We start from the raw sequence: 27539 nt of genomic DNA on the forward strand, positions 1-27539 counted from the left end.
CTGGGCATACCCGGGCACTAATCTGATGTATCTATCAATAAAGAATTATACTTGAAGTTTATTCTATATTAGTTTCATTTGTGGAAATTAAGCGGAAAAGTGATAAAACCAGCTTTCCAGGATGGTACGGTTTTAAACATTTTCACATGATACAGCTCTGATTTACACTTTTGCACAAATTTCTGGACGGGAATGACTTTTGCTTTACATGCTTTATCATTAAGTGAAATTTCATTTCATTTAGTAAATAAAGAAGCTAAATATGGTCAACATTATGATAACGTTCAAAATGAATCTTAAGATTGCTCAGCAATCCGTACGGCGGCGTCGAACATCGATCATCAAAGGCACAAGTGCACCTGTGGAATTCTTTTGTACATCAATAGAAATCTGACTGACAACTGTTTGAATAAACCAGTGCACAACCAGTTGGAACTCCATACCGGTACAATTACTGGTACCTAGGTACATAACCTTGTACGCGCGCTTACGTTCACTTCCGGGTTCATGTACGCCTTTTTCGCTCGTTCGTTAACCAAGCCTACTTTTCATCACAAGATGGCTGCGACTGGCACAACACGCGTGCGGTAACGTGCTCCATCGAAAATTATCCCCATGGAGAAGACTTCGAGTTTTACTCGAATGGCCGAATTGTCTTCGTCTAAGCTGGAAGCATTGCACATTCAACACAAACTGCCGCGGATTTTAGACTATGATTTGCCGTCTCTTCGTCAGCGCATCTCAGAAATGGACAATCATGATGCAGCTGACAAGACGAGCTCCTCTGCGGAATGTGTTGTACAGTACGATGATTACGAAACTTTGCCCGAGAGTTCTAGGCTATCCACGCACTTAGTGGCCGGTGCGTTCGCCGGCATGGCCGAGCACTGCGTCATGTATCCAGTCGATAGTGTGAAAGTGAGTAATCTCTTTTGTAACGACATGTGGAGGAAATGACACAGGGAAGGAATCACTATGTGGATCCATAGTATCTGTTAGACGCTTCCGTCTGCATTTTATTTGCATTCAGCTCTTCTTCCATAGCGAAGAATGAGCTGAATGTGTGTTCTTCGGTGATCGGAGTGTCGATAAGTTTCATGGTATAAATGTGGTGGGTGTGCAGGCGCCTGTGCAGTAACGTTCACACGCGTGTGCGTGTAGTACGCGTAGGCAAAGGTCAACCCATTCATATTGCGTGTGTGATCGCCAAGCTCAGCCTGAGACTGACGTGACGACCACGTTGCTTGCATTGCGATATGCATGCATGCAGCAGCGGACCGTTGGTTCCCGAAGGCGAAGCGCTGGCGCTGCGCGCTGGCTTAGCTGGAAGTGTTTCCTGCGTATGTATCTGCTGTAACTGGTTGTAAATTCATTCGTAGAGAAAGGATTTTCCTTTTCATTCAGGATGCATAAAAGTTAAAGCAAAGCAATCACTCTTTTGAAATGGCACATAATGCCCACATACCTACATCATCCACGCTGGCCAGGCTAGCGCTAGCTGCATGCTGCATGCAACCCTAGCTTTGGCTTTGGTTTGGCACTTCCAGGCAGCTTGAACAGGCATCACGTTGAACCATGTAGCAGCTAGCAGGTACTCACACATATGATAAGCACAGTGTTGCATGATTAGTTTCTTCATCAGCATTAACTATACACAGCCCAGTCGCTGTACATGGTACGTCGCGTTCGCATAGCGTAGTAACAGCGTCTGGTCGGGCTACATCAGCATGAAATAATTGCATTACCACCAATGAGTGCATTCAACAGCAACAGCAAAAACGCCAATGACTGAATCAGTGGATGCCTAAACTCTTGCGACTTGGTGCTGTTATTTAAGTTCTTCCTGTAAGGCTGTACTAACTACTGTGCAGAACCTCCTGAGAGTATACAATTTATGCACATGTACTCACACACACTCAATATGATTGTTACTTTACTTCTGGATGATTTAATTTTTGTTTGTTAGAGGGTCCTAGCAATGAAATGAGGCAATAGTATACTCGGGCTTCGTATTTTGCAAATTTGTACTGACAGCTAAGACAATTTCATGTGTGGTTGAATTCCCACTTATGAGCCATATTGGAAAACGAGCGATAAGAATTATAACTATGATCTCTTTTCAAGAGTTCTGTGGGTCAATGTTTTTCTATGTTGGAAGTGATGCATTCTATTTGTAATATATTTGCAAGTTTATTTTGCAAATAGTGGACTAAAAAACTCCCCCCCCCCAAAAAAAAAAAAAAAAAAAAAACACCACGAAAAACACTGCGAAATATTCCACATAGTGTATGTGCCCTAGCCTCTTAAAGGGATCATATACAACTAGTTTTGGTTGAGATTTAACCAGTAGGTTTTTATCATTTTTTGGTGAGTAGTGAGAAACCTTTTATGAAATATGAAGAGCATGTAATTCCTTGAGGCATTCAACATTTATTTGATGAAAATTGACTTTTAAATGGCTTGAGATATCCAAAGCAGAGTGATCCTAACAAAGTGTGGGACCCACATTTTATTATGATTGTTTTGTTTTACTTTGTTTGTGGATGTTTCCGCTATTCCAAACCTGATTTTCATCAAATAAACTTTGAATTCCTCTTAGAATGGTATGCTCTGTACTATTTCATAAGTGTTTTCGTGGGATCTCATGAAAAAAAAAAGTCCAATTTTCATCTCCACCATTACTGTACCATCCCTTTAACTTTGAAGAATCACGGGCAATTTAATTGTGAAAGTTTGCAGGTTATTCAGTGTCTTGTACATGTATCATGTCAGTCTTACAGTGTACATGTACAAATATAACTTCACATGGAGTTGCTAATACTGTAAAACCAGAAATGTTTGCTTGCGTGAAACTTTGGCGAATTTTGGGAGGAGCCAAAATTTGTGAAAGTTTTGTTTGTTTCGTAGCAAGGCTATAAATTGCAAGTTTCATGCTGTGAATATTTCTGGATTTACAGTTTAGCTGGACCCTGCAGAAACTTTGTTGAGGCCACCATTTCGAGAGTGACATGTTGTTCCCTTCTGTTGTTCTGTGAATCTATAAAAAACATTCATTTTACTGCAACATCTTGCTACAAGTAATACTACCATGCAAAATATGAGCTGAATAAAAGAGTCTTGTGCAAGAAGGCTTTCAGGCCTCGAATTACCCGGAGGCAAAAGGCAATTTGCCGCAATGCCTCTCTCAAAATTACCATGCTTACTGCAACTTTTCCTTGCTGCCCTTAAAAAATTTTGAGAGAGAGTGCCCCTAAAACCAAAAATTGCCTGTCCCTAAAACTGGTGAAATTCGAGGCCTGGGCTTTGTCAGAGTAGCTTATTTACAAGTTGTAATTTGGCTTCCTCACAAAGATATTCTACTTCGAAGGATAAATTGCGATGTTCAATGCATCAAGGCTCTGAATCTGAGTCATACATGGCTGTGCATTTGGGATTATTAAATTCAGTTACATTTTGTTAAAATTACATGTGCAGGCATTGTATGTGTGAAGTAGGTATTTATTTTTTGCACCTGAAAGTGGAAGCTCATCTATCATGGACATGAGGCAAACACAAGTCATGCTCGCCATGGATTTACAGAAGGGCAGTAGAGCAGAATGCATGTAAAACATTGTAACGACCCTTCACTCTGACTTGGGTACAGAGACTCTGTGACAGATTTGGTAATTTAATGCTCTCAGAATATTTTTGTAACATTCATGTATATGTTAACAATTTTTACATAATTTAAGCAGCCACAGTGAAAGTAACCCAGCACAAAAAAAAGAAAAAAAGATAGAAAAAAAAAAAGGAATGCGGCAAATTGATGATCCACCTAAAATGATATCATTCTGAACAAATTGAGTAAGGTACCGGTAGCGATACAATGTACTGAAAGTGCAGTTCTCCACTTGTTTGAGTTTACTTTAATAGAGTAGGAGGTAAAGAGATGATGAATTTGATAATTTAATGCTGACACATTTTGTGTACTGTCATATAATTTCTGATAATACAAACTATAGTTTAAAGCAGCTTCAGTGGAAGTAATGTTTCCAGTTCAAACACACACACACAAGAACTTGCTGGCAAAGCTGATGTTCATGAACATGGTTAGGAATCGCATGTTAAACTGGCTGTACATTATAAACCTGAGTTCAAAGCTGCTTGCTGCATCATCATCTCTCTGACTGCATAGAAATTGAAACCTTTTCCTTGGCAATGATGCCCCCACCATTATACAAAGAAAATTAATTTGATTACTTTATGATAATGCATGGTATTTTTCACTAAAAAACAAATGAAAGAACTACCAGTGTATATTGTGTGTAACTGTAGTTTGTTGAAATGCTAATTTTGGGACTACAGTATTAGCAAAATGAGTTGTAAGTATGGTGGTTACCTTTCAAGAGAAGAGTTGTGACTGAACATGCATGACTACAGTAATATATTATTACATTGACGCATAGGATGTGTTTATCAACTCACTTCTGGCACAGAATTAAGGTTTCCAAACAACATTCAGGGAGTTTTTGGCAGTTGAAAAACACAATACTGTTTTGAATGTGGAGTTCTGAAACATCAAAAAAAAAAATAAATAAATAAAAAATAGTGTGATCGCAAGCGCGTTTGAGCTAGAAACTTGTTTCTGTGGAGTTGATAATGCAAAGTTGTTTTGAAGTACACATTTATATCTCGGATCTGCCCATGCCAACCACTGTCAACTATTATTGTACACATCTCTGCTCCTCGAGTCAAACTGCACAATGGAACTGCATATTGACAAAGCCTCCCAATGGACTGACAACAGAGTTGATACCGTAAATGCAACAACTAGAGGAATGCAATACATATTAAAGGCATTTGCAAACCTATATTTTGATCGTGGGTATTGAAATGTGCTTCAAACATGGAGAAGTTAAGTGGAGAAGATAAATGTAGCCCTTGTTTATGTTTATTTAAGAATTGCATTTAGGTGACAGTATTTGGACGGAAAAAAATCCACTTGTCTTATTTATTAAACATTAAACAGAAAATATATCTTGTGTTGCAACAAGTGCATTGTGGAAGAGTTGTTCAAAGGAATAGGAGTTGAATTGCATTCTGTCTTTGCACTGCACCTCTGAATCTGTTTTTGAACTGAGATACATGTACATTTTTTCTGAAATTTTAGTTAAAATGTGTAATTTTCATATTTTGAATCCGAGATAAAATAAGTAAATGACTTCTGTCTTCAAATATGCCTTTGCTGTGAATCAGTAGCCTTGCTATAGCTGTTTCCTGTCTGAAAGCCATATTTTGATTTGGACTGAAAATATGTGTCACAAAATCTGAAGGATATTCCAGCCCACTTTTGATAGGGGGTCAACTACAGTGTTGAAAAGGTATTATTGTAGAACATAATGAGGTTACCCCTTTTTGGAATACAGGCAGCTATGCCATGGTACATTTCACAAGGTGGATTGGAGAGAAGTTTTCAAACATGTTTTTGAAGCGACACTGTCTGATGGGAAAGTGTGCACCTGTAGTTGTTATAGTTGTTAAAAAACACTGCACCAAGTGGTTAAACTTACCGGTAAATAAAATATTAGCTTTTGCTAAAGGTGTAGATCACATTAATGTTTTACAAAAAGAGCACTACAAGTGTATATCTAGGAGATGAGTTGAGGGCACCTGTATATTTACAAGGGATAGAGGTACTTTTTTGCTAGCGAGCAACTCATCTGTTTATTGTATCCCCCTGAACAGAGTTCGGAGGATACTATGGATTTGGCCTTGTTGCGCCACCGCTGCGTCCGCGCGTCCCCCGCAGAGATTTTCTTGTGAGCGCTCTACTGGCTGCAGTTCTTCGTAGATCATCTTCAAATGTGGCATGAAGGTGTATTATGGTAAAACGAAGACGCCTTTTGTTTTTGGTGATGACGCCCTTGCTTGTTTTGTCTTTATACATGAAAAGGTACAATGTAAATTTAACAGGGTCTGCTTGTGTGTGCGACGCTGGCCCTATTTCTTGAGCGATTTTTTTTTTTTTTTTTCAAATTTGGTATGTAAATGTATCATAGTCAAATCTATACACCTATACCTATTGATAATGCTGCCCTCACTGTTCCACCTTTTACAGGGTCATAGGTCACCCTGATCATGTCAAAATTTGTAAAAATGCTTATTTAGGCAATAACTTGATTGTTATTCACTGGATTTTACTCAGACAAGCTAAGGAGGTGTATGGGTGGTCATTCTACATGAAGGACTAACAGTTTGTGGTGACGGCGCCCTCAGTGTTCCGACTTGGAGGCCATGTCACATTTCTTGTATATGCTCTACATAGGGCTCACACCTGTAAGTAAAATGGAATGTCCCAGACCCCTTCACAAATTCGCACCAAAGATACCAAAATAAATGAAAAAACTAATTAAAAATTATTAAAGGACAAGTTCACCTTCATAAACATAAGGATTGAGAGAATGTAGCAATATCAGTAGAACACATCATTGAAAGTTTGAGGAAAATCAAACAATCCGTTCAAAAGTTATGATTTTTTGAAGTTTTTGTGCAGTACCCGCTGGATGAGAAGACTACTGCAGTGTATGAATAACTTAGATGTCACATGCGTACAACAATATAAGGAAAATATAAAGAGAATTTCACAAAATTCCATCTTTTGAAGAAAGTACACATTCCCCTGACTCGTTACCGATACATGTTATGGGTAATATTATTCCCCCTGCCCTTAGAAAGAGGCAAGTCAATTGCTCTTTTATTTTGCGAAAAAAGTGAAAATATGTTGAATTTTCTTTTATATTTTCTTTATACTGTTGTACGCATATGACTCACAAGCTGTAGTAGTCTCCTCATCCAGCGGTTCCAACACAAAAATTTTAAAAATTCATAACTTTTGCATCGATTGTCCAATTTTCCTCAAACTTTCACTGATGTGTTCTACTAATATTGTTGCATTTTCTCAATCCTTATGTTTATGAAGGTGAACTTGTCCTTTAATGCTGTTTGGCATAAAACTGAATAGCTGCAGATATTGAGTATGAGTTCCTCTACAAACTGCATTTTGGTTTGAAGATGAAAGCTTTTCTCATGGAATTTGAAGGGACTGTATTTCATTGGGTGCATTGTACGGAAAGTAGGTGATTTTTTAGTGAAAAGAACTCATAGTTTGGCTTTGCGGACCCTTGGACAGAGTTTGAGCTGAAGAACCTGCCTTGGAAATTTGATGGATGACAGGGTATAGCTCACTTATCCAGGTTAGTGAAGATGAAACACCTCATTTCTCCCAGCTATTCAGACTTTTTTGAATTTTGCATTTTAACACACGTATCTATGGGGAATTATTTACCTGTGTGAGCCCTATAAGCCACATTTCTTGTCGGATTTTATTCAAACTTGCTATTGAGGTTTATGGGGAGTTATTCTACAGTGTAGGTAACAAAAGTTTTCATTGCCAGCGCTGTCATTGTTCAAACTTTATAGGACTGTAGTCTGGGAAGACACGCCCACACAGTATCTTTGCGCGCACTGCAGGTTTTATTACTACACTGCAGTGCGCGCAATTTCACTCTTGTGCTGTGCAAGGTCAAGGTCAAGACATCCGTCTTACGTTATGGAGGAGAAAATTATGGAGGAGAAAATTAGCAAGTTGGAGGAAAAGCTTGATAGCTTGAACCTTATGGTAGAGACACTCTCCTCTACACGTCTTTCTTCGCAGCCCTCCCAACAGGAGCCCGATGAGGCAATAGTTACTTCGCCAGACCAGGCCACTCAGGATCAAGCATTCCCTCCTGGCTCTCAGTCCCAAGATAATGGGGCCTTGACCGCCGGGCCGTCGACAAGCTACTGCGCCCATCAACAAGGTGTTAAATCTGGGAAGCAGGATTTGCAAGCGGAATTCGCCGCAATTCGGGACGCCTATCAAGCCGTCAAACTCCCTTCTGATCTACGGTTAAATGAAAGCCGCACGGGCATAAGGCGCCAGGACCAGGGAGAATTTAACATTATTACTAAATCGGCGAGATATCTTGAAACTGTTTTTAAGATCTTGTCACAAGTAGACCTGGATCAAAACGCCAGAAAGTCAGACTCAGAGGCTTTGGACGAACTGTTTACTCGCTGGATGTAAACAACTTCTTGACCGTGACTTGCATTGGCATTGGAGCATTGGCTTCTTTATTAAATTCATATTTGTAATGCTTGTGTGGCCGTGTCTTCCTTTTGACGTAAGTTTCGGTAAATGACATGTCGTATTTCTTGTGTGTGCTATATATTACATGTAGCTTCATTTCTCATCGGATTTTATTGTATCCTGCGACAGTTGCCACATTATACAACATTCTGGCCTAAAAGTAATCCAGATGGGGTATGGGAGACGGGTTCGGGGGATACATGTGCATGAACGTGTCTCCTGTGCGAGTGCTCTTGTTTACAATTTATTTTTATGATAGGCACATGTTTCTTGCAAATCTGCTCACTGCTATTTTCTCAGAAATCATTGTTTAGAAAGTAACATGTAAATGTTACCCTCTGAGTGACATGAATATAGATGACAAAGATAATAATTGCACATATTCTAAGTACAATCATGTATGAGTTATGCTCTTTTAGTGTGAGGTACCAGCACCCACACACAAGCACACACAAAAAAGGAAATGATATTCTGCACAACCTGTGCTCACTGAGAGCACGTCCACATGGTTTGCATTGCGCAATCATGACTCTGCAGTTTACATTGCTGGAATGCACTACAGTACTGTACAGGTTGATGGATCAAAGGGGCAAAGACAAATAGAGATTATACCTTACTCATGCCCTCTGCTGCACAGGTACAAGTACAGTGTATATGCTGTATTAGATCCTGTGTAATTTTGTTCACATTGACTTGCACACAAATACACATACAAAAAGTATTTTGGGAGTTGCACATTTATGTGTAATTTTACTCAAATTTATTGTTTGTACATTGTATGTAAATTACATTTTTTTTTTATTGTTGGTTTCACAAACAATGAAAGATTAGGGATATATTGTGCTGCCTTTTATCTATTCTTGTCTTGCATTTTACTGATTTCTGCTCAGACTGTAATTGATCTTTACCACACAGCCTTCAAAGGAGACTGGCTGGGACTGTGAGTGTATGAATTCCATGCACGACTTTCATCATTTGGGTACAAGTACTTTACTAATATATTATGCATAAAGATTAATTCTTTTTGCCTCATAATCATTGAGTTCATTGTTTAGAAAATTGTAAAGCAAAACTATCGCCCATGCATGTGCAGTGGGTTTAGACCAGCTCCTGTAAAACTGGTATTTTTTTGGGTACGGATATTTTCATGAATGAGGAAATCACAGACATTTTTGTAAAATAAACATGATTTTCACTTGTTCTTCGAAGCTAGCAGATCTTCCCATACTTTCAAAATGCTTGCCATGAGATCATATTTCACTTGTACCAGGTTGTGCTGGGTTCTGAAAACACAGGTCTTGACAAGCACAGTAAGATTCAAATAGTGTGTAGTTGTGGAGGTACCAGCAATTGTTAACACAATCAATGAATGAAACACCCATAGCCGTTGGGCATTTTTTGTCGAGCCCACCGGAGGTGAGGGGAGACTAAGGATCGCCTGCAGCGTCTGTCCGTCCGTCGTCCGTCCGTCCGTTGTCTGTCCGTAACGCTACAAAAACTTCAATAACTCTTTACTCTGGGCTTCAATTGCAATCAAACTTCGAGGGAAGAGGTGTCATACAAAGATTCACATTTTGCCATATATGAAGGTCACCTCAAGGTCAAAGGTCACAGGCAGGGGTCAATGAACTTTAGGGCCCAATGTTAAGTTTTTATGGCGCGTTTCTATTATGGGTCATAACTTTGGATCCATAACTCCATTTGTGACCAAACTTGGATGGTAGATGTCCCTTGGGGAGTGGATGGTCACCACATGGTCAGTGGTTACAAACAGGGGTCAACGAACTTTAAGAGCCCAGTGTTAAGTTTTTATGGCATGTTTCTATTATGGGTCATAACTTTTGATTCATAACTCCATTTGTGACCAGACTTGGATGGTAGATGTCCCTCGGGGAGTGGATGGTCACCACAAGGTCAATGGTCACAAGCATGGGTCAACAAACTTTTAGAGCCCAATGATAAGTTTTTATGGCGCATTTCTATTATGGGTCGTAACTTTTGATCCATAGGTCCGTTTGTGACTAAACTTGGATGGTAGATGTCCCCTGGGGAGTGGATGATCACCACAAGGTCAAAGGTCACAAGCAGGGGTCAACAAACTTTCAGAGCCCAATGTTAAGTTTTTATGGCACATTTAAATTATGGGTGATAACTTTTGATTCATAGGTCTGTTTGTGACCAAACTTGGATGGTAGATGTCCCTGTGGGAGTGGATGGTCACCACAAGGTCAAAGGTCACATGCTGGGGTCAACAAATTTTAAGGGCCCAATGTTAAGTTTTTATGGCACGTTTCTTTTTTGCCATAGGAGAAATCTTCACCCTTTTATTTCTCTTTTTATCTGTTATATCTCTTTTTTTTTAACCTGTTATATCCCATTTGCGTACAATTTCTTGTACGCGAATGGGCTAGACACATTATGGCACTTGCCTTGTTAGAATATAGTTTTGTATCAGATGCTACGCTGTCAGAGACATCTACAAGGAAACTTAGCTTCTGTTGGGGGAAGGTTATTGCCTAATTCTAGGAAGGAATTTCAAAAATGTTTCAATGAAAATGTTAGAGATGGAACTGGCTTTTTAACATAGTGTGTCAGTAGTATGTCATTGATTTATGAATTTTTGAAGGAAGATGCATGATGCAACTAGAAAAGCACTCCGAGAGCACAGACCTCCGCCAAGCAGTTACTTTCCATCGATGATCTTGCTCTTCCATAATGGAGATCAGTGATTTCCACCCACTGAAAAATTGCCCGAGATCCCCAATATAGAAGCCTTTGTTACGTCATAAACCCTCAGATGCACAGCGCGCCTCGCCCCAGCAGAAACTAGGGCGCGCACTTTAGTGCGCGCATGCAAACCTCAAATACGCCCAGCCTGAACTCCCAAGTTCATTGACCCTAACTGCCAAAATTTCAAAAATCCTTCATAAATTCCCTAAAAATTCTTAGATCATTACCAAAAGTTAATCGTTTGGTACTTGTGTCATTCTCAAACTTTCCTGCAAGTTTCATCTCAATCCGTTCAATACTTCTGGAGTTATTTTGCGCACAGACAAACGAACGAATGAACAAACCAACGGTAACGAAAACATAACCTCCTCCCTTGGCGGAGGTAACTAGTTATAATGATCAGATGTAGTAATGATTGTCCATACATTGTACATGACATTGCAAAGTGTTGTAGTCTTCTCATCTAGTGATTGCTGCACCAAAACTTTTGAACAGATTGTCCTCTTTTTCCTGATGTGTTTTACTATTAAATACAGTGGATTGCTGCATTCCCGCAATTCACATATTTGGCTTTCATTTTCCTTTATGGACCTTTCAATGGCTGCCACCAAAATTTTGTGTGACCACGCAGTGCAGTCATACTGCTTTGTTGGCATTCATTTTGGGTGTTGTTGCCTGCTTTTTTTTTTTCTTTTCAGCTTCACTGGACACTAGTATTGACTGTATTCTGTGCTGTGAATTATATCAGGTCACACTATGACCTTCACAAAAATAGCAATTACTGTAGGCCCACCCTCATTTCACCATGGCAACAAGAGGCTATAAGATAGCTGTTTACATGTTTCACTTTGTCTGTGCAGTGAGGTTTTGATCTACAGACCAGTGTGTAATATTAGTTACATGTATATGTGCATAGTAATTATTACTGGTCCTCAATTCATATCAAAGTTATCACCTGCTTATTATTGTATTTTTTTTTATCAAAAGAAGAAGAGGGAGAAGAAGAAAAACCAACAATCTCTTTCCTTTGAATGACCAAAAATTTAACCTTGATCAATTTTGAGGTAGTTGCCTCCATGTATGTACTGGATGATGTCCAGATCAAAACTGTTGTGAAAGGAAAGAAATTTTGCCAAGTTTTCCCAACAGCTTTAACAGCATATGTAGTTAGTGATAAGCACACAGCATAACCATGCCTAAATATGAAATTGTTTTTACTATGCCATTACATGACAGTGACATTGGGAATGTATGCTTAGGTATAGACTTAAGTGTGTCACTGCATTTCCTGCCTGTCAGAGAAAATTCTAATTTGCTGGCTTATTTGAGAGGGTCAAAGGTAGTACATTTGTATGTTGGCAAGGTGGATTAGGAGTGGGTGTGTGGTCTCTTTGCCAAGTGTTTTCTCTGAGTTTGCTAAGCTCTTGAGCAGTTAAACAGAAGCTCTTGTTTGTAGTACAGTAAATGTATGCATGTGTGTACAAGTGTACATGTATTATGTTTTGTGTGTAAGTGAGTGTATGTAGGTGAGTATGTGTAACAGGCGGACGTCACAGAATGATCCTATGACAATGATCATGTGTACCCAAGCACTTATAAGATAATTTTCTGATTCATTATGTGTATTCTTGAAGTGGTCCTTGTCAGTGTGTGTATGATTAAAGTGGTTCTTGTTGGTATGCATGCTGTCTAAACTCTAGCCAATCAGGGTCAAGAAACTTTTGTCGTCGTCGTTGTTCATGAGCACTGTTTTGGCAAATGTGCAGCATCAATTCATATTAGGTGAAGATAGAACAAACACTGGATTGTGTACTGTTATTTGTTAGTGGTATTTGTATCCCTTTGTGTGTGCATTATATTGAGACAAGAATTATGAATGTATAAGAAAGGTCAAGAACAGGAAAATACAGGTATTTTTCTCTTACAGTGTGTACAGTGAGTCGGGTCCTTTCACTGCATTTAGCAGGAACTCAAAAAAAGAAAAACTAGAGAGGGGCCGTCAAAGGCGGCAGACCCACGCCTAAGTACAAAGTCGGGGTAAACATAATGTGCATTCGGTCATCTACCAGAATTCGGCCACTTAATTGCCAGTGTGCTTTATCACCAGCCAGTGAGTTCTACCAAAGATCGTACACTGAAGTGTACGATCTTTGGTTCTACAGTCACATCACACGCAAATCACATCATTACACATACGGTATTAACACTCATTCACGTACAGGAAAGTCCTTAAGTCTCCTCCAAAAATCCATCGAAAATCCCAAATTCCACCGTCAAAAGTGCAGAATCGGAACTTTTCCAAGCGCGCGCGAATTAAGTCCAGTTTTAAGAGTATTGTCTACACGACAGGTCGCGGAAAAAGCGCTAAAAATCGAGAAATACGCCGTTTTCTTACGGGATATTTTGATTATAGCAAGCCGAGAGTGTGATGATATCAAAGGTCGTATGAGTGTACGATCTTTGATGGTATCCACAAAAGCAAAAAAGAAAAACAAAATTTACGTACCCCCTAGGCAATTACCCCTATGATTAGTGTCTACGGGAATTATTCAATGCAAGGGTTGAATGCAAATGTCTACTGCACCAGTATTCGGCCACCAACGAGCGCCGCAACGTCCCCGGTGCAATTTTGCACCAACAGTGTAGAGCGCGATGCATTTTCAGCGGCCTTGCACACGCATTGACATTGAGCACGCATATCGTGCAGTGTGACTGCGACCGAGCAAAATGCTCCTCTAACGAAAAAAACAATCAATGTTAATTTGAAAAATCATCAAATATCAAAGGTCGTATGAGTGTACGATCTTTGATGGTATCCACAAAAGCAAAAAAGAAAAACAAAATTTACGTACCCCCTAGGCAATTACCCCTATGAAATAGTGTCTACGGGAATTATTCAATGCAAGGGTTGAATGCAAATGTCTACTGCACCAGTATTCGGCCACCAACGAGCGCCGCAACGTCCCCGGTGCAATTTTGCACCAACAGTGTAGAGCGCGATGCATTTTCAGCGGCCTTGCACACGCATTGACATTGAGCACGCATATCGTGCAGTGTGACTGCGACCGAGCAAAATGCTCCTCCAACGAAAAAAACAATCAATGTTAATTTGAAAAATCATCAAATATCAAAGGTCGTATGAGTGTACGATCTTTGATGGTATCCACAAAAGCAAAAAAGAAAAACAAAATTTACGTACCCCCTAGGCAATTACCCCTATGATTAGTGTCTACGGGAATTATTCAATGCAAGGGTTGAATGCAAATGTCTACTGCACCAGTATTCGGCTACCAACGAGCGCCGCAACGTCCCCGGTGCAATTTTGCACCAACAGTGTAGAGCGCGATGCATTTTCAGCGGCCTTGCACACGCATTGACATTGAGCACGCATATCGTGCAGTGTGACTGCGACCGAGCAAAATGCTCCTCTAACGAAAAAAACAATCAATGTTAATTTGAAAAATCATCAAAATACGGGCCAGTTTGTGATGACGGAGAACGAACTTTCATAAATCTAGAAGGACATAGTCCCTCAAATAGGCCTAAACGTAAATTTCGGAATTCTTACGAACATTTGAGCAGCGAAGTCGGATCGTTGGGGAGTTTATGTGTTCGTATGGTAGCGGAAAATTGCAAAGTGAGAAACGGGAAATTTTCGGAATGGTCACTATACCATGGGGTCAAAACTTCAAGGTCACACAGAATTTGCAAGGGTCAACCGATTATCACCAAAATCTAATCGATTCTTTCCTGTCATTATCCAAACATTCCCTGAACATTTCGTGCAAATCCGTTTACCCGTTCTCTTGTTATCTTGTACACAAACAAACAAACAAACAAACAAACAAACAAACAAACATACAAACAAACAAACAAACAAACAAACAAACAAACAAACAAAAAACAAACAAACAAACAAACAAACAAACAAACATACGGAACCCTTTACATAACCCCCTGCCGATTTTCATCGGCGTGGGTAATGAAAACGTATGGGAATAAAGAAGATCTCTGCCATATGCCTCCTTACCCCACCCCCCACCCCCCAAAAAAAAAAGAAACCCAGAAAAAACAACAACAATAACAAATGTACAGACACACAACAAAATGTCAAGAAAGGGTTGTGAAAATGATTTACGGGAGCGACACCGGAAAATATGAATTAAGTGAATGTAGCAAAGTGACAATATTAGTAGAGCAAGTCTTCTGCTTGGAGTCTTTTGCTTTGTTTTCTTCTCTCACTCTCCAGTTTCTTCCGTATGGACAGGTACACTGTACATACAGCTATTTTATGCCTATTTTTATTTTCTTAAAGTTTTTTTCTTTTCTTCTTTAAGTACAGTTCGACCTATCCTATCCAGACATGTCGGGACCGGCGCTAATCCGGATAAGGGATGTGGCCGGACATGGGAAACTCAATGTTTAATACAGGCAGCTGCCAAAGAATGCTTGCTTGTATTGTGCCCTGGAAAGTTTTCTGTCCATGTTCCTGAATGCATATTATTTAGATGAAAATTAGATCTGGATGTATGTTAATTATGTTAAGAATAATGTTTAATTCATGTTAGTTTGTGCAGGAATTTTGTTTGAGTCTGAAATCCCCCTTTTCCCCATAGTTATTCGATTGGGGAAAAAAAAGGTCACGCCGAGATTGCATCCGGATAATATAGAGATCTGGATAAAGGGAGGCCAGATAGGAAAGGTTGGACTGTAGATGGAGCTGAAAACCAATCAAGCAAACAATCAAGGAAACAATACAATGTATTTAAGCTGCACCTCTTCTTTTTAGTTCACTCTCTCTGTCTTGTAAGAGGAAACTACCTGACTACAGTACATTTGTATATTGTCAGTGTGTTGCGGGAGAAGCTATTGATCCATGTTTCGATAGAAACAGACATGGTATTGTCCCAAATGAATTGATGAACAGTACATCACAGCAACAAACATTCTGTAATGTATGAGATATGCTACGCTGTAACAGAATGCAAGACATTGGCACCCTGTAGAATGGTCAGTGTTTTTGAGATCCATAAAGCATGACAATAATGGACTTATTGCAGAAAACAGCAAACATGTGTAACTGTAAAGCAAGGCATGACATTTTCGCGAATTAGAGGTGATGGCCTTTTTTGTGGCACGAAATTTTCACGAATAGCCGCTGGCATTCAATGCATACATTGTATAGTGTAGACAAGAACTTCCACATGCATTTTAATTTTGCAAATCTTGGCTCTCGCAAAATTTGTGAAAGTAGAATGCACGCAAACATTTCTGGTTTTACAGTATTCCTTTTTCTCACTGGCAGGTAGAAGAGCTCTTGTATGAATAAGGTCGCACAATGTGCCGCACCAGTTGAGTTGATTTCCACTCTCAGCATGATGTGTCAATTATGTCACTTTTGATAGTAGGAGAATTTACAACTATGTGGCACCTATGCAGCTTGCATTGTTGTAGGCAGGTGCAGGAGAAATCAATAAGTGTGGCTATGACCCCATTCACACTTATGGTGAAATATTTTATAACGTGAATACCTCACAAAATACCGCCTGTAATACCATGGTACTTGGGATGGTAATTCAAACTTTGTGCATAGTGTGCATGCAAGCTTTGAGTGTGAATCGTGTCACAAAATACCAACCACCTCACTGTGGGGTATTTTTCTTGTGACCAGACACATTTCCTGTCTTCTCCCCGTAGGAGATAACGACACATGTATAATTATACAGTACTTACTTCCGAGAGGTCTACTTCTGGGCCAGAAATACTATGGTACACCTGCATTTTGTGAATGAGAACGACACCAACTGAAATCATGTGATGTCGTATTACTGTGGTATTGTATTTCACCAATGAGAATAGTGACAACAAATTACCCATGGTACAATATTTAGTACCAAGGTAATTCTAGAGTGAATGCACAGTTCTTGATTCACATTGTTGTTTGAATTGTAGAAGTCGATGAAGAAGGGAGAAAGAAATTCAATTTCCCAATGTCTAGTTTTATTGACATTGTTAGCATAGTCTAATGAGTACCGGTATATTTTCCCTGTCTGCTTGGTGCCAATACATTAGCCAGGAGTTGTTCTCTATCTGATATTTGAGGCACATAATGATTTCAAGTACAGCCACCACAGTTAAATTCCAACACACAGAGACCGTATGAAGAGATAGAGATCAGTCTGCAATGTTATAAGTCTGAAGTAAAAAAAAAAGAATGTTATGACTTAAAAGATCATTTAAGTACATTTACATCAGTTAGCGATGTGGACATACACTATAGTTTGACAAATCAATTTGGCAAATTGAGTTAGAGCAAAGTTTGGTGAAACTTATGGGCTTAATGTGATAATACAATTTTTGAAATGTAATTTTAAAATTTAAAAATGTGTCGTAAGTACATTGTGGTTACACACTTTTGTCAAGCTTTGTATGTAGATGATACATGACAAGGCAGTTGAGTGGTTAGATATTGCCCAAAGTCTCATAAAATAAAATTAGGAATACATCTGGATGTAAGGTTAATGCTGGAGATGTATTGTAGGCTCATTTATGAGTTTGTTCTATTTCAGTTTAATCTTGGGATGAGCAATGATATATTTTGTTTTGTTACGACTTTAGTGGTGCTCAGTAGAAGGAAAAGATTTTTAGAAAGCTCAAATTCAAGTGGGCATAGAAATTAAAGACACATTTGTGAAGCTGTTATCTGCTATCATACAGCATATAATGGAATTTCTCTTAGATGTGGTTTAAGCTCTGAGTCCTCCATTTTTTTTTTCTGCATATTTTTATCATGCAGTATTTGGAGGGTAACCCTCACTGAGATGTAATTCTGTTTGCACTCTAGAAGATTAGGTCAAATACAGAAATCCTTGGCTGAATGAGATGTGTTTGAAGATGTGATAATGGACAAAGGAATTTTGTTGAGTGTCTGTCTGTCTTTACTCTTGTATGTCAGAAAGGAGATAAAGACATTATACATTTTTACCCAGATGGCATTAATGTTAGATTTTAAAAATAAAAAAAGATGACTTTGTAACAGTAATGTTTTGACAGGATGGTACTCAAAATTCATGGAATGGTATACCTCAGTCAATATCTTCTAGAGATAACATGGCCTGTGTCTGTTTACTGCACTCAACTATGTCACTGCTGTTCTTAGCATGTGGACACTGGTGGATGACAAATTTTGTATTGGATATGAATCAACTTATTTCCTGGTTTGGTCACATAAGGTATACATATAAATTCTAAAATTGGAGGAGATGCCTTGTGCCCTCAACCATGGGTCCTTGAATTATGAAGACTGTTTGCAGGCTTAATATATGTTGAGCTTCCAGTATACATTGCAAGAGCCATTATAGTTTGAGGTTTTTTGAATGTCCACATTCGCATAGATATCCTTTATTATTATTTTTTTTCTTTAGGTGGCTGCATTCCAATGAAAAAAGAACATTTTTCTGAATGTAGTTGGAGAGTACTTCAGAGAATTAATAAGGAAGATATTTTATAATTTTGGTCTTTGTAGTCACTCTGTGCTTGCGGTGGCTGCTGTTCATTAAAACATTCAGCAGTAGACAGTTTTGTGATAAAAAGTGGTGCATTCTATTGTGTCTGTTACTTATACATTGTATGTACTTCTGTTTTCAGAGGTTTATATTGATGTAAAGGTGTGTCTGGTCTATCCGTTCCAAGTCTTCTCACTTTCGATGCAGTGTTGGCTACAAAATTTGTCTGGGCACGGAATGTTGGTTAACCAGGAAAGGTTATCCAGCTGTGTTGTGGAATTTGTGCAGCCATGTCCTGGTGCGGCATGGATAGACAGGAAATTGAGCCACAAGTATTTACATGTTAATTTTTTAATGCAAAAATGTAGCAGATTATCTTTGCTTTCCTCTGTACATCACAGAAGATAGCCTCAAATTATGATACTGTTAAACATGATATATTCGCAGCACAAAATTTTAGTGAATTTGAGCCGACAGCCTTTTTCGTGGCATGAAATTTTCGCAGATTGCCACTGGTGTTCAATGCATATAGCGTAGACAAGAAATTTCGTGTGCATTTTAATTTTGCGTACTGGTATCTTGGTGCTCACGAAAATTGCGAAATTAAAATGCACCCAAACATTCCTTGTTTTACAGTAACCAGGTCTACACGAAGTACAATGTATTGTGTAGGTTTGGTGCTGACATGTTGAGCAATTACAAAATGTGTCAGGGTTTTCTGTATAAGATCATGAAATGACATGAAAAAAATGACATGAAATTGATGCACACTGGATAGGATTTGTGTGTGTGTGTGTGTGTGTGTGTGTGTGTGTGTGTGTGTGTGTGTCCTGGATCAGAGGGCAATTTAATTCGAGTAGGGATCTGTGCATGACTCTGAAGGACCGTGATGTCTGCCCCACCACCTCGCAAGTAATTTATGCTGGCTGGTCATGTGGAGTTTCTTTCGCAGGGTGAACTTAAATGTTGTTGCGGAATGTACCACGTGCTATACCCTCACATGCACTTGGTCATGAATGCACAGGACTAGCACTCGTCATGTTGTGCTTCCATGTAGTACTTAACAGCCATGATGGGGGAAGCTATTCATGCTTAGTGTGTGTCATTTTGTGGTCATTCGCAGCTGTCTCGTCCTTGTGCATGGATGTGACTCTATTTCAGTCCTCAGCAGTTTAGCATGTGGCCTTCTGAATGAGTTAATCATTTGTGCTGGAAGTCAGAAGGGATATTCCCATTGACTCTATTTGTAGTGTACCGTACATGGTAAATGTGCAATTGTACTGTGACAGTGAAGAGAATGCAAGGAATGGGGGGGGGGGGGGGGGGGCGATGGGGGATGGGATGCAATGGGATGTGATAAATATAGTGGGTTGTCGGCTTGTGGTATGTTATAAGCAAGGATGCCAAGTTCAAAATTTTTTTATGAGTGAGATTTTCACGACTCGGCATCTCAGCGAGCGAATGAGCGCGCAAGCGAGGGTGTGGGAGGGGTCCCCCCCCCCACACACACACACACACACCACCGTGGCCTCCCACGGTAGGGACCTTTTTCAATTTTTAGCTCTTAATGGTGCGATCAGGTGCATACTTAAGTGACTATTTTTTACTTATTTTGAAAGACTAAAGGAAAATTTACCTTCATTTGTAACTATCACTTTAATCCTTTGAGCTACATGTATGCTCCTTATTATGGGCCCAAATTGCAGACTTTGCCCGATGCGTGAGAAAAATGGGTGTCGTGCGTGAGATCGTGAGACAACCCCTAAATGCTTGAGTCTCACTCAGAATGCGTGAGACTTGGTAGCCTTGTATAAGGCTGAATGAGGGTGATTTTGAAATGCTGCAGAGGACAATGTGAACATGTGCTTATACAGTGAGCGTTTTCACCGCAATTTGCTGCTGACAAAGTGTCAAAAATACATACTGTTTATGCAGGCTTGTTCCAGTGCAGTGCAAGTTCACCACAGTTGCAATACACACCTTACATGTATTTCCTGCCTTTTCCTGATTTTAGATGTTTTTCCTTTACTAGTTTTATTCAAGACACCACAAACCTTACAAATCAGATTTTGGTGCGAGATTTATAAACAGTCCCCGTCATAGCAGGGTTACTGCAAAAGTAATTGGGACAATTTCCAAAATAGCTCTCTGTTGTGCAGGGATCAAATATTGATGGTCTCTGTGCTACTACTTAACGCACTTTGTCTTTGTGTTTTCCGTGAAGGGGTGTTTTAAGTAGTGATATCCTGCCAGTACATTTGATGCGTGATCAGTGCCTGTTGTTAGTTTGTACTGAGCTGTAGGCCTATGCAATGTAAGCAGTCTCTTGTGGCTTGATGATGACAATTAAAGATTTCTTGGAACATACAGAGCAGCTTCCGGTATGTCTGCATGATCCTGCAGGAGACTCCCTTAAAGCATAGATATTGTATATCAGGGCTGCACACTAACCTATTTATTCTACTGGTCCAACATGTCTGTCAGACCAGTACCAGTAGGTACCCGGTTTTTCCATGTTTTACTGGTCCAACAATGTTTTTATGGTCAGGGACCATCGGACCAGTGCCGGTGTGCAGCATTGTGTATATTGTACTTTCTTTACAAGAATATAAAAGCCTCCCTGGTTCAAAAATTATTCTTGCCCATTGAGATGCACGTAACACACAAGTATCTCCCTGATTGTTCATTTGAACTTCCATGATTTTGATTACATAGTAGTCACTGCTTAGTCGGGAGGGGTTGGGCACCAAATTTTTCTCCCGTTTATGCGGTGCTCCTACTTAAGTGGTGGCTGGTGTTAGCCCTTGCAAACCACACAATATGAAGCCCTGGGCCTCGTCTTATAAAGACTTGTGATTGATTGAAATCAATCGCAACTTTACGATTGAATGCAAATTCATCTTATAAAGAAGTTATGATTGAAATTAAGACAGAAAACTGCAATCAATCAATCACAGGTTGCGATTGATTGCAGCTTTCAAGAGATTTGTGATTAATTGATTTCTATCACAAGTTTTGCAAGACAGGGTCCAGCAGTGGGCATTACCAGAAACCGTGCACAGTTATCAAATCTACTGATAATCACATGTGCTATGGCAAAAAATGGTGAAGTGCCACATCAGTCTCAGAATTTTGGCAAAGGCATCATCGGAACAAACCTTTTTTCATTTGATCCACAAAATAACCCTTTTTAGAGTTCACAGTCACAATGCCTATGACCCTATCCGTGCAGAGAAAGAGGCAGCTCTGCTAACTTAATATGTGTTAACAACATTGCACATTATGATGACAGTGATTGCAACGAACTCAATTTTCTCATATTCATGCCTCCTTATGCTGTCTGTTACACACAAACACACACACTTACATGCATACTATGCACAAAGACCATTTGGGCTGCACGTGGGGAAATTGACTATCCATATCGCACTGAAGGGGTGATAAATGCATGAGTAGAAGCTGACAATGCTACGTCCTACTGTATAACAGGAAATGATTAGACTGTGCAATCAGCGTAATATTTGGAACTGTTTAGAAAAGAACCCTTGTAAAGAAATCAAACCTTGCAATTATTTCCAAGGATTTATTTACTTTTTTAGACATTAATATTAGACAATGGAAGTGTTTCAGCCAGTTTCAGCCGATAAAGTGGTGGAAATAACATACATGTGAAAAATTTGTTACGTCAAGTTTTGTTGCACTTACGCAGGGTTCCCGCTAAAGCCATTCCTGATTAACGGGTGAGTACTGTAGAATGTTGGCAGTGCTGGACATCTGGAGTTACGCTTCGGTTCATTCCTAAGGATTGGAGTGAAGACAGAAAAATTAAGAAAGTTAAGATTATGGAAATTGTTTAGAGCATACCATGTGTGTACCTGTCCTTAAAAAAAAAAAGACTCTATGTTCATTCCTGCTGATGTTCTGAAAAAATCTTAGCAAAATAATTCGGTCACATAAAAAAGAAAGGGCCTCTGAAACGCTGTTTGTATGTTCCTAGTGTTCTTAGAAGAGTCTATGGCTGTGGTCTTTGTCAGATGCTTGGCTGGCCACCCAATTCTGCTGATGAGTTGACACATCCAAGACTTGCTGGTAGGGGCACCTCCTTTCAGAACTGCTGCCCTGCGATGGGGCTCATTTTTGTCTGGATTTGTGCAAAAACCCTCAAGTGCGAGCTTGTGAATTAGAGGAATTTGATCAGACATATGCTAAGGACAGAGGCAATTGTCTGACACAGTGCTCTCTTCAAGTTCATCACAGTATGGAAGGCGCGTATGGTATACAATGCCACAAGAGTGTTAGAAGTAGTGCAAGACTTTACATTTCATGCCCAGCATAAAGTCACCATGATGTAGAATGTAGGGCCTACATGGTGTGCTAGGGCAATGTGCATTTTAATATTAATTTCCAACAAAGTTTTGTGCTTGGGTAGATATGGGTTTTAAGATGGACAGGCTTTGCAGGGTGTGGGGAGGCCTAGGGGAGACTGGAGGGATGGAGGAATATTTTGAGGTTGGGATAGAGATTTCTATAATTTTTTTATGCAATACCTTTGGTATAACTTGACAGTCAGAATCATATCCTGGGAGTCTTTTCAGGCATACTCTATCAATACTTCTTAAGTGGCTCATGTGCAGAGAATTGTGGTAGCCTGTTTAGACACCCAAGAATATCTGCTTGGTTTTACATACTGTATTTAGTAATATTTTCTTTGTATTGTCAGGGAGAGACTAACTAAAGCACTGTAAACTACCGTACACAGGGAAGGAAGTGATCATATGCCACATGTATTGTTAATAGCATACACTGTCTATAGTACCACAATGCCATGAGAACAACACACAGTACTTCTGTACACCAGCCAGCCAGGTTTTGGTTTGTACTACAGCTGTTGTGTCCGTCTGACATTAAAAAGCGTTGTCAAGTTGATTATGCAAAGGAAAAGATGCTGAGTTTAAAGGTCAAGTTCCTAATTTAATACTGCAAATATTTTTCCCCCATCTACTCTCTGATATAGTTCATGTTGATGTGCTGAGAAGATCAAATGACAATACTTAAAACCGTTCATTTGTGTGTTGATAGTACCTTGAGCAGTACAAGTATCTAGCAGTGTTGTGAGTAGACATGAACCAAGATACCGGTATGTACATTGTATGTATGCATGTGTGATGCAATACATAGAGTTGTCAACACACTAGTATTGTCCCGTATGTTTACCACCACTACTAGATGTTTTATGCCACTTGGCTTGCATGTTTGATAGGTTAAGCTCCTGGCTTCGTGCCCAATATTTGGTTTCTGTGAAGGCTATCACTAAGAATGGATATTATACCATAATGCATGTGTTGAAAAGACCAGTTGATCAATATTGACTCTGATTTCGTCAAATGATTCAGCATGCTGTAACACCAGGGCCCCATTTCAATATTGACTCTGATTTCGTCAAATGATTCAGCATGCTGTAACACCAGGGCCCCGTTTTATCAAAAGATAAAATCGATTTTAAGTTTCCTTACCACATAGGCTGCCATAGACTTACAGTTGAAATCAACTATATAATCAATTTTAACTCTTCATAAAACAGGGCCCAATGCTCCATAGACATGTATGTTAAAAATCAATAACCAAAAAAAAAAAAAAAATTATGCAAAATACACAATTCCATGTCTTTTCTTACATGTAGTAGACCAGCTTATTTCACTCCAGCCATGAGATTCGCAAGAAGGGTTTACCATATTCTCAAAATCCACTAAGAGATCCTTCAAGAAAAATTACAGTTTATCACTAAAAATTTTCATGTGTGTTTTCTGAATCTATGCTGAAAGAAATGTAGATCCCCTAAACATAAAAAAAGATATGTCCAACATCCAAACTATTTGTATTTTGTTGAGGGATTCACCCTCATCAGCCACACCTAATAAGATTTTGAAAGGCTTATATGGCCTATTTTTAGGAAGATTTTTTTTTTTTTCCAGACTGACTTTAGTAGCTTTGGTATGAAAAAATGATGGTGCTCTGGTAAGCCATTTTTAATCCAGATGTGAGACCTTACACACTGACAATGCTAATTCATCCCTGTCATGATATGTTTAACATAATTACAATAATAATAGTAAAGTGTTTATAATTCTTTTTCCAAAATGTTAATGTGATTTTTGTCAAGCCTACCGGAGGGGGGTATCTCACGGGGCTTGAAACTAGTTCGCGACTAGTTCGCGACTCTAGATTTTGCTAGTTGCAGAGATGTCTCCGCGACGTCTCCGAGATGTCTCCTGAAAATTACAGAGTCTCCGATTAGTCGCCAGTTAGTCGCAAGAAATTTAAACATGTTCGATTTTTTGCGAAGTCTCCGCGACGTCTCTGCGATGTCTCAGAGATGTCTCAGAGACGTCGCCAAGACCTGCTGGAGACCAGAAAAACTGATGAGAGGTCGCGGAGACGTCTTAGCAATGTCTCCGCGACTCGATTTGACGCTGTTTGACCTACTTTAAAAACCACTTGACCTATCTGCGTGCTGACATCCTGCCGAGATCAAGTCAGGTGATCCTGCTACGGCTCCCTCATATTTGAAATTTTTTTTGCATCTGCCATAACTCATCTCAGGGACGTCTCCTTGGTGAGACCGCAAGACATTTTTATGTTGGAGACGTCTCTGCGACTGCTGCCACTGATAAGTTGGAGACGTCGCGGAGACGTCTCCGTTGGAAAGATATTTGCTCAAGGGATCGCCTGCAGCGTCTGTCCGTCCGTCGTCCGTAACACAACAAAAACTTGAATTACTCTCTACTGAGGACTTTAATTTCAATCAAACTTGGAGGGAAGAGTGGTTATACAAAGTTACACATTTTACCAAACATCAAGGTCAAAGGTCACAGGCAGGGGTCAATGAACTTTAGGGCCCAATGTTAAGTTTTTACGGCGCGTTTTGATTATGGTTCGTAACTTTTGATGTATATGTCCGTTTGTTACCAAACTTGGATGGTACATGTCCCTTGGGGAGTTGAAGGTCACCACCAGGTCAAAGGTCACAGACAGGGGTCAACAAACTTTAAGGGCCCAACGTTAAGTTGTTACGGCGCATTTCGATTATGGCTCATAACTTTTGATCCCCATGTCTGTTTGTTACCAAACTTGGATGGTAGATGTCCCTTGGGGAGTTGAAAGTCATCACAAGGTCAAAGGTCACAGACAGGGGTCAATGAACTTTTAGGGCCCAATGTTAAGTTTTTACGGCGCGTTTTGGTTATGGCTCCTAACTTTTGATCCACATATGTCCGTTTGTGACCAAACTTGGCTTGTGAATGTCCCTTGGGGAGTTGAAGGTCACCACAAGGTCAAAGGTCATAGGCGGGATCAATGAACTTCCGGGATTTACAAAAACATTAATTTCTTCTACACGAATGGGCGAGACACATTTTGGCACTTGCCTTGTGAATTATAATTCAGAAAGATTCATATCAATCCACAAACTATACCCAAGATTACTTGTGGATGTCTTTGGATTGAAAATGCACAGATAGTACTGGTAGTAGGCATGTTGGTACTGGTCGTGTTGCTGCTGTGCTCCACATGCATGCTTTGCCACTGCCACACTATAGCAACAGGGCACTAGCATTATACTGTTTGACACCATAATCAGAGAGAGAGAGAGAAAAAAAATAAATGTAGGGATTTTATGGGATGTATTGTATTGGCATTCATTTATTGTTGTGCTAAGATCACTAACACAAAATCTTCTTGCATATATATCAAAACACTGAGAATTATTTTCACCCATTTTGTTTGTTTGTTTGTTTGTTTGTTTTTTAATGTAACCCTGGGTGCAGCACTTTGAAAGAAAAAAACTAAATACTAAAGTTTTGTAACTCCTAGCAACTTGCGTAACTGACATGTTGAAACATGGGGAAAGTCCCTCATTTAGGCTTACCCAAGAATGTTGGGCACTTTCACCATACGCTGTATTTAGTACTGATTTGTCCAACGTGATTGTGTGTTGTTGTCTTTTTTCAGGAAAGACAGTGAATCAGTATATTGCCTCACCGTCACATGTTGTAATGATGAGAAACCACTACTTCATCTTGAAGTGTTGTGCAATATCCTCTAGCTACTGGCTCAGTGTCATGAATCATTCTTTTATTCATTGGTTTGGGAAATTTTTCTTGTTAAAAACTTGTAACTACTTGAAATTGCAATTCTGGAGTGACTGTCATGTCAAAATCACAGCTTGTCAAAAACTGACAGCAAATCCTGTGATGTTTTTATCCTAGAATAGGATATCAAGCAACAATTGTTGGGATGGTCCTTCTATGCTGCCTTCAAAGAAATGCTGGAAAGTCAAGTAAAGTAAAAGTAAAGACAGTCAGCCTCATGTGCAAATGTCTGAAGGAGTTGACCAACTGTAAATGTGAAATATTTTTTACTGTGGGAGTTTTGAAAATTTCAAGCTCTATAGTGCACTAGGGTTAAGACCAGGTACTGTATACGCTATAATTTTCGCGTACATAAATTTTCGCGAATTGCCGATGTCACACATTTTCGCGAGTGGTTAAATTCGCGATTGGGGGACCAGAGAAAATATGAAGTGGCAAAGAAAGTGTGAATTTTCAACTTATTAGCATATAAGAATGATACTAGTTATACACTGCATGAAAAAAACTTGCCAAACTCTGCGAACTAGTAAGTTAGAATTCAACATTTTTGAAGTGGTTAAGTCCATCGCGCTAGATTTGTGACGAGTGGTCCCCTTGCGATAATGGATTGGCTCTCAGTATCCGTACGTAGACGTGGACGTGCGTAAACAAGCTTAGCCAGTATTGTCTGTTCTGTAAGCCGTGACATGGTATTCTAGTACTGAAATGTTCGTATCATCAAGGCAAGGGATTCATTTTGGAAGGTAATATTTTCGCGTGTTGTTAATTTCGCGAATAGCTCCCGACTCGCGAAATTCGCGAAAATAAAACCCCCGCGAAATATATAGCGTATACAGTATTACAAAAAGTCAAGTGTGAACAAAAATACCCTCACACATGAAACAAGCAAAGTTCATTGAAATTGGCCTAGGATTACAAATTAATTGTGTGTATATAATTTCTACCTTCCAGAGGCATCCAGTAAGTGGATGTCTGTGCAGATCTGAGTTG

General features: G+C 39.5%; 1 protein-coding gene across 1 annotated transcript in view; it reads left to right on the plus strand.

The window, feature by feature from the left end:
* Positions 1 to 568: 568 nt before the first annotated feature.
* Positions 569 to 27539, plus strand: part of LOC139708822 (mitoferrin-1-like) — a 48404-nt gene continuing 21433 nt past the window's right edge. The window contains exon 1 of the mRNA XM_071620780.1: positions 569 to 918. Coding sequence (XP_071476881.1) covers positions 616 to 918 — 303 coding nt within the window. The 5' untranslated portion in view covers positions 569 to 615. The remainder of the gene's footprint in view (positions 919 to 27539) is intronic.

The sequence above is a fragment of the Diadema antillarum genome, unplaced genomic scaffold (assembly GCF_040938485.1).
Source record: "Diadema antillarum isolate AM-2024a unplaced genomic scaffold, OU_Dant_1.0 seq00001376_RagTag, whole genome shotgun sequence".
Classification (NCBI taxonomy): Eukaryota; Metazoa; Echinodermata; class Echinoidea; order Diadematoida; family Diadematidae; genus Diadema; species Diadema antillarum.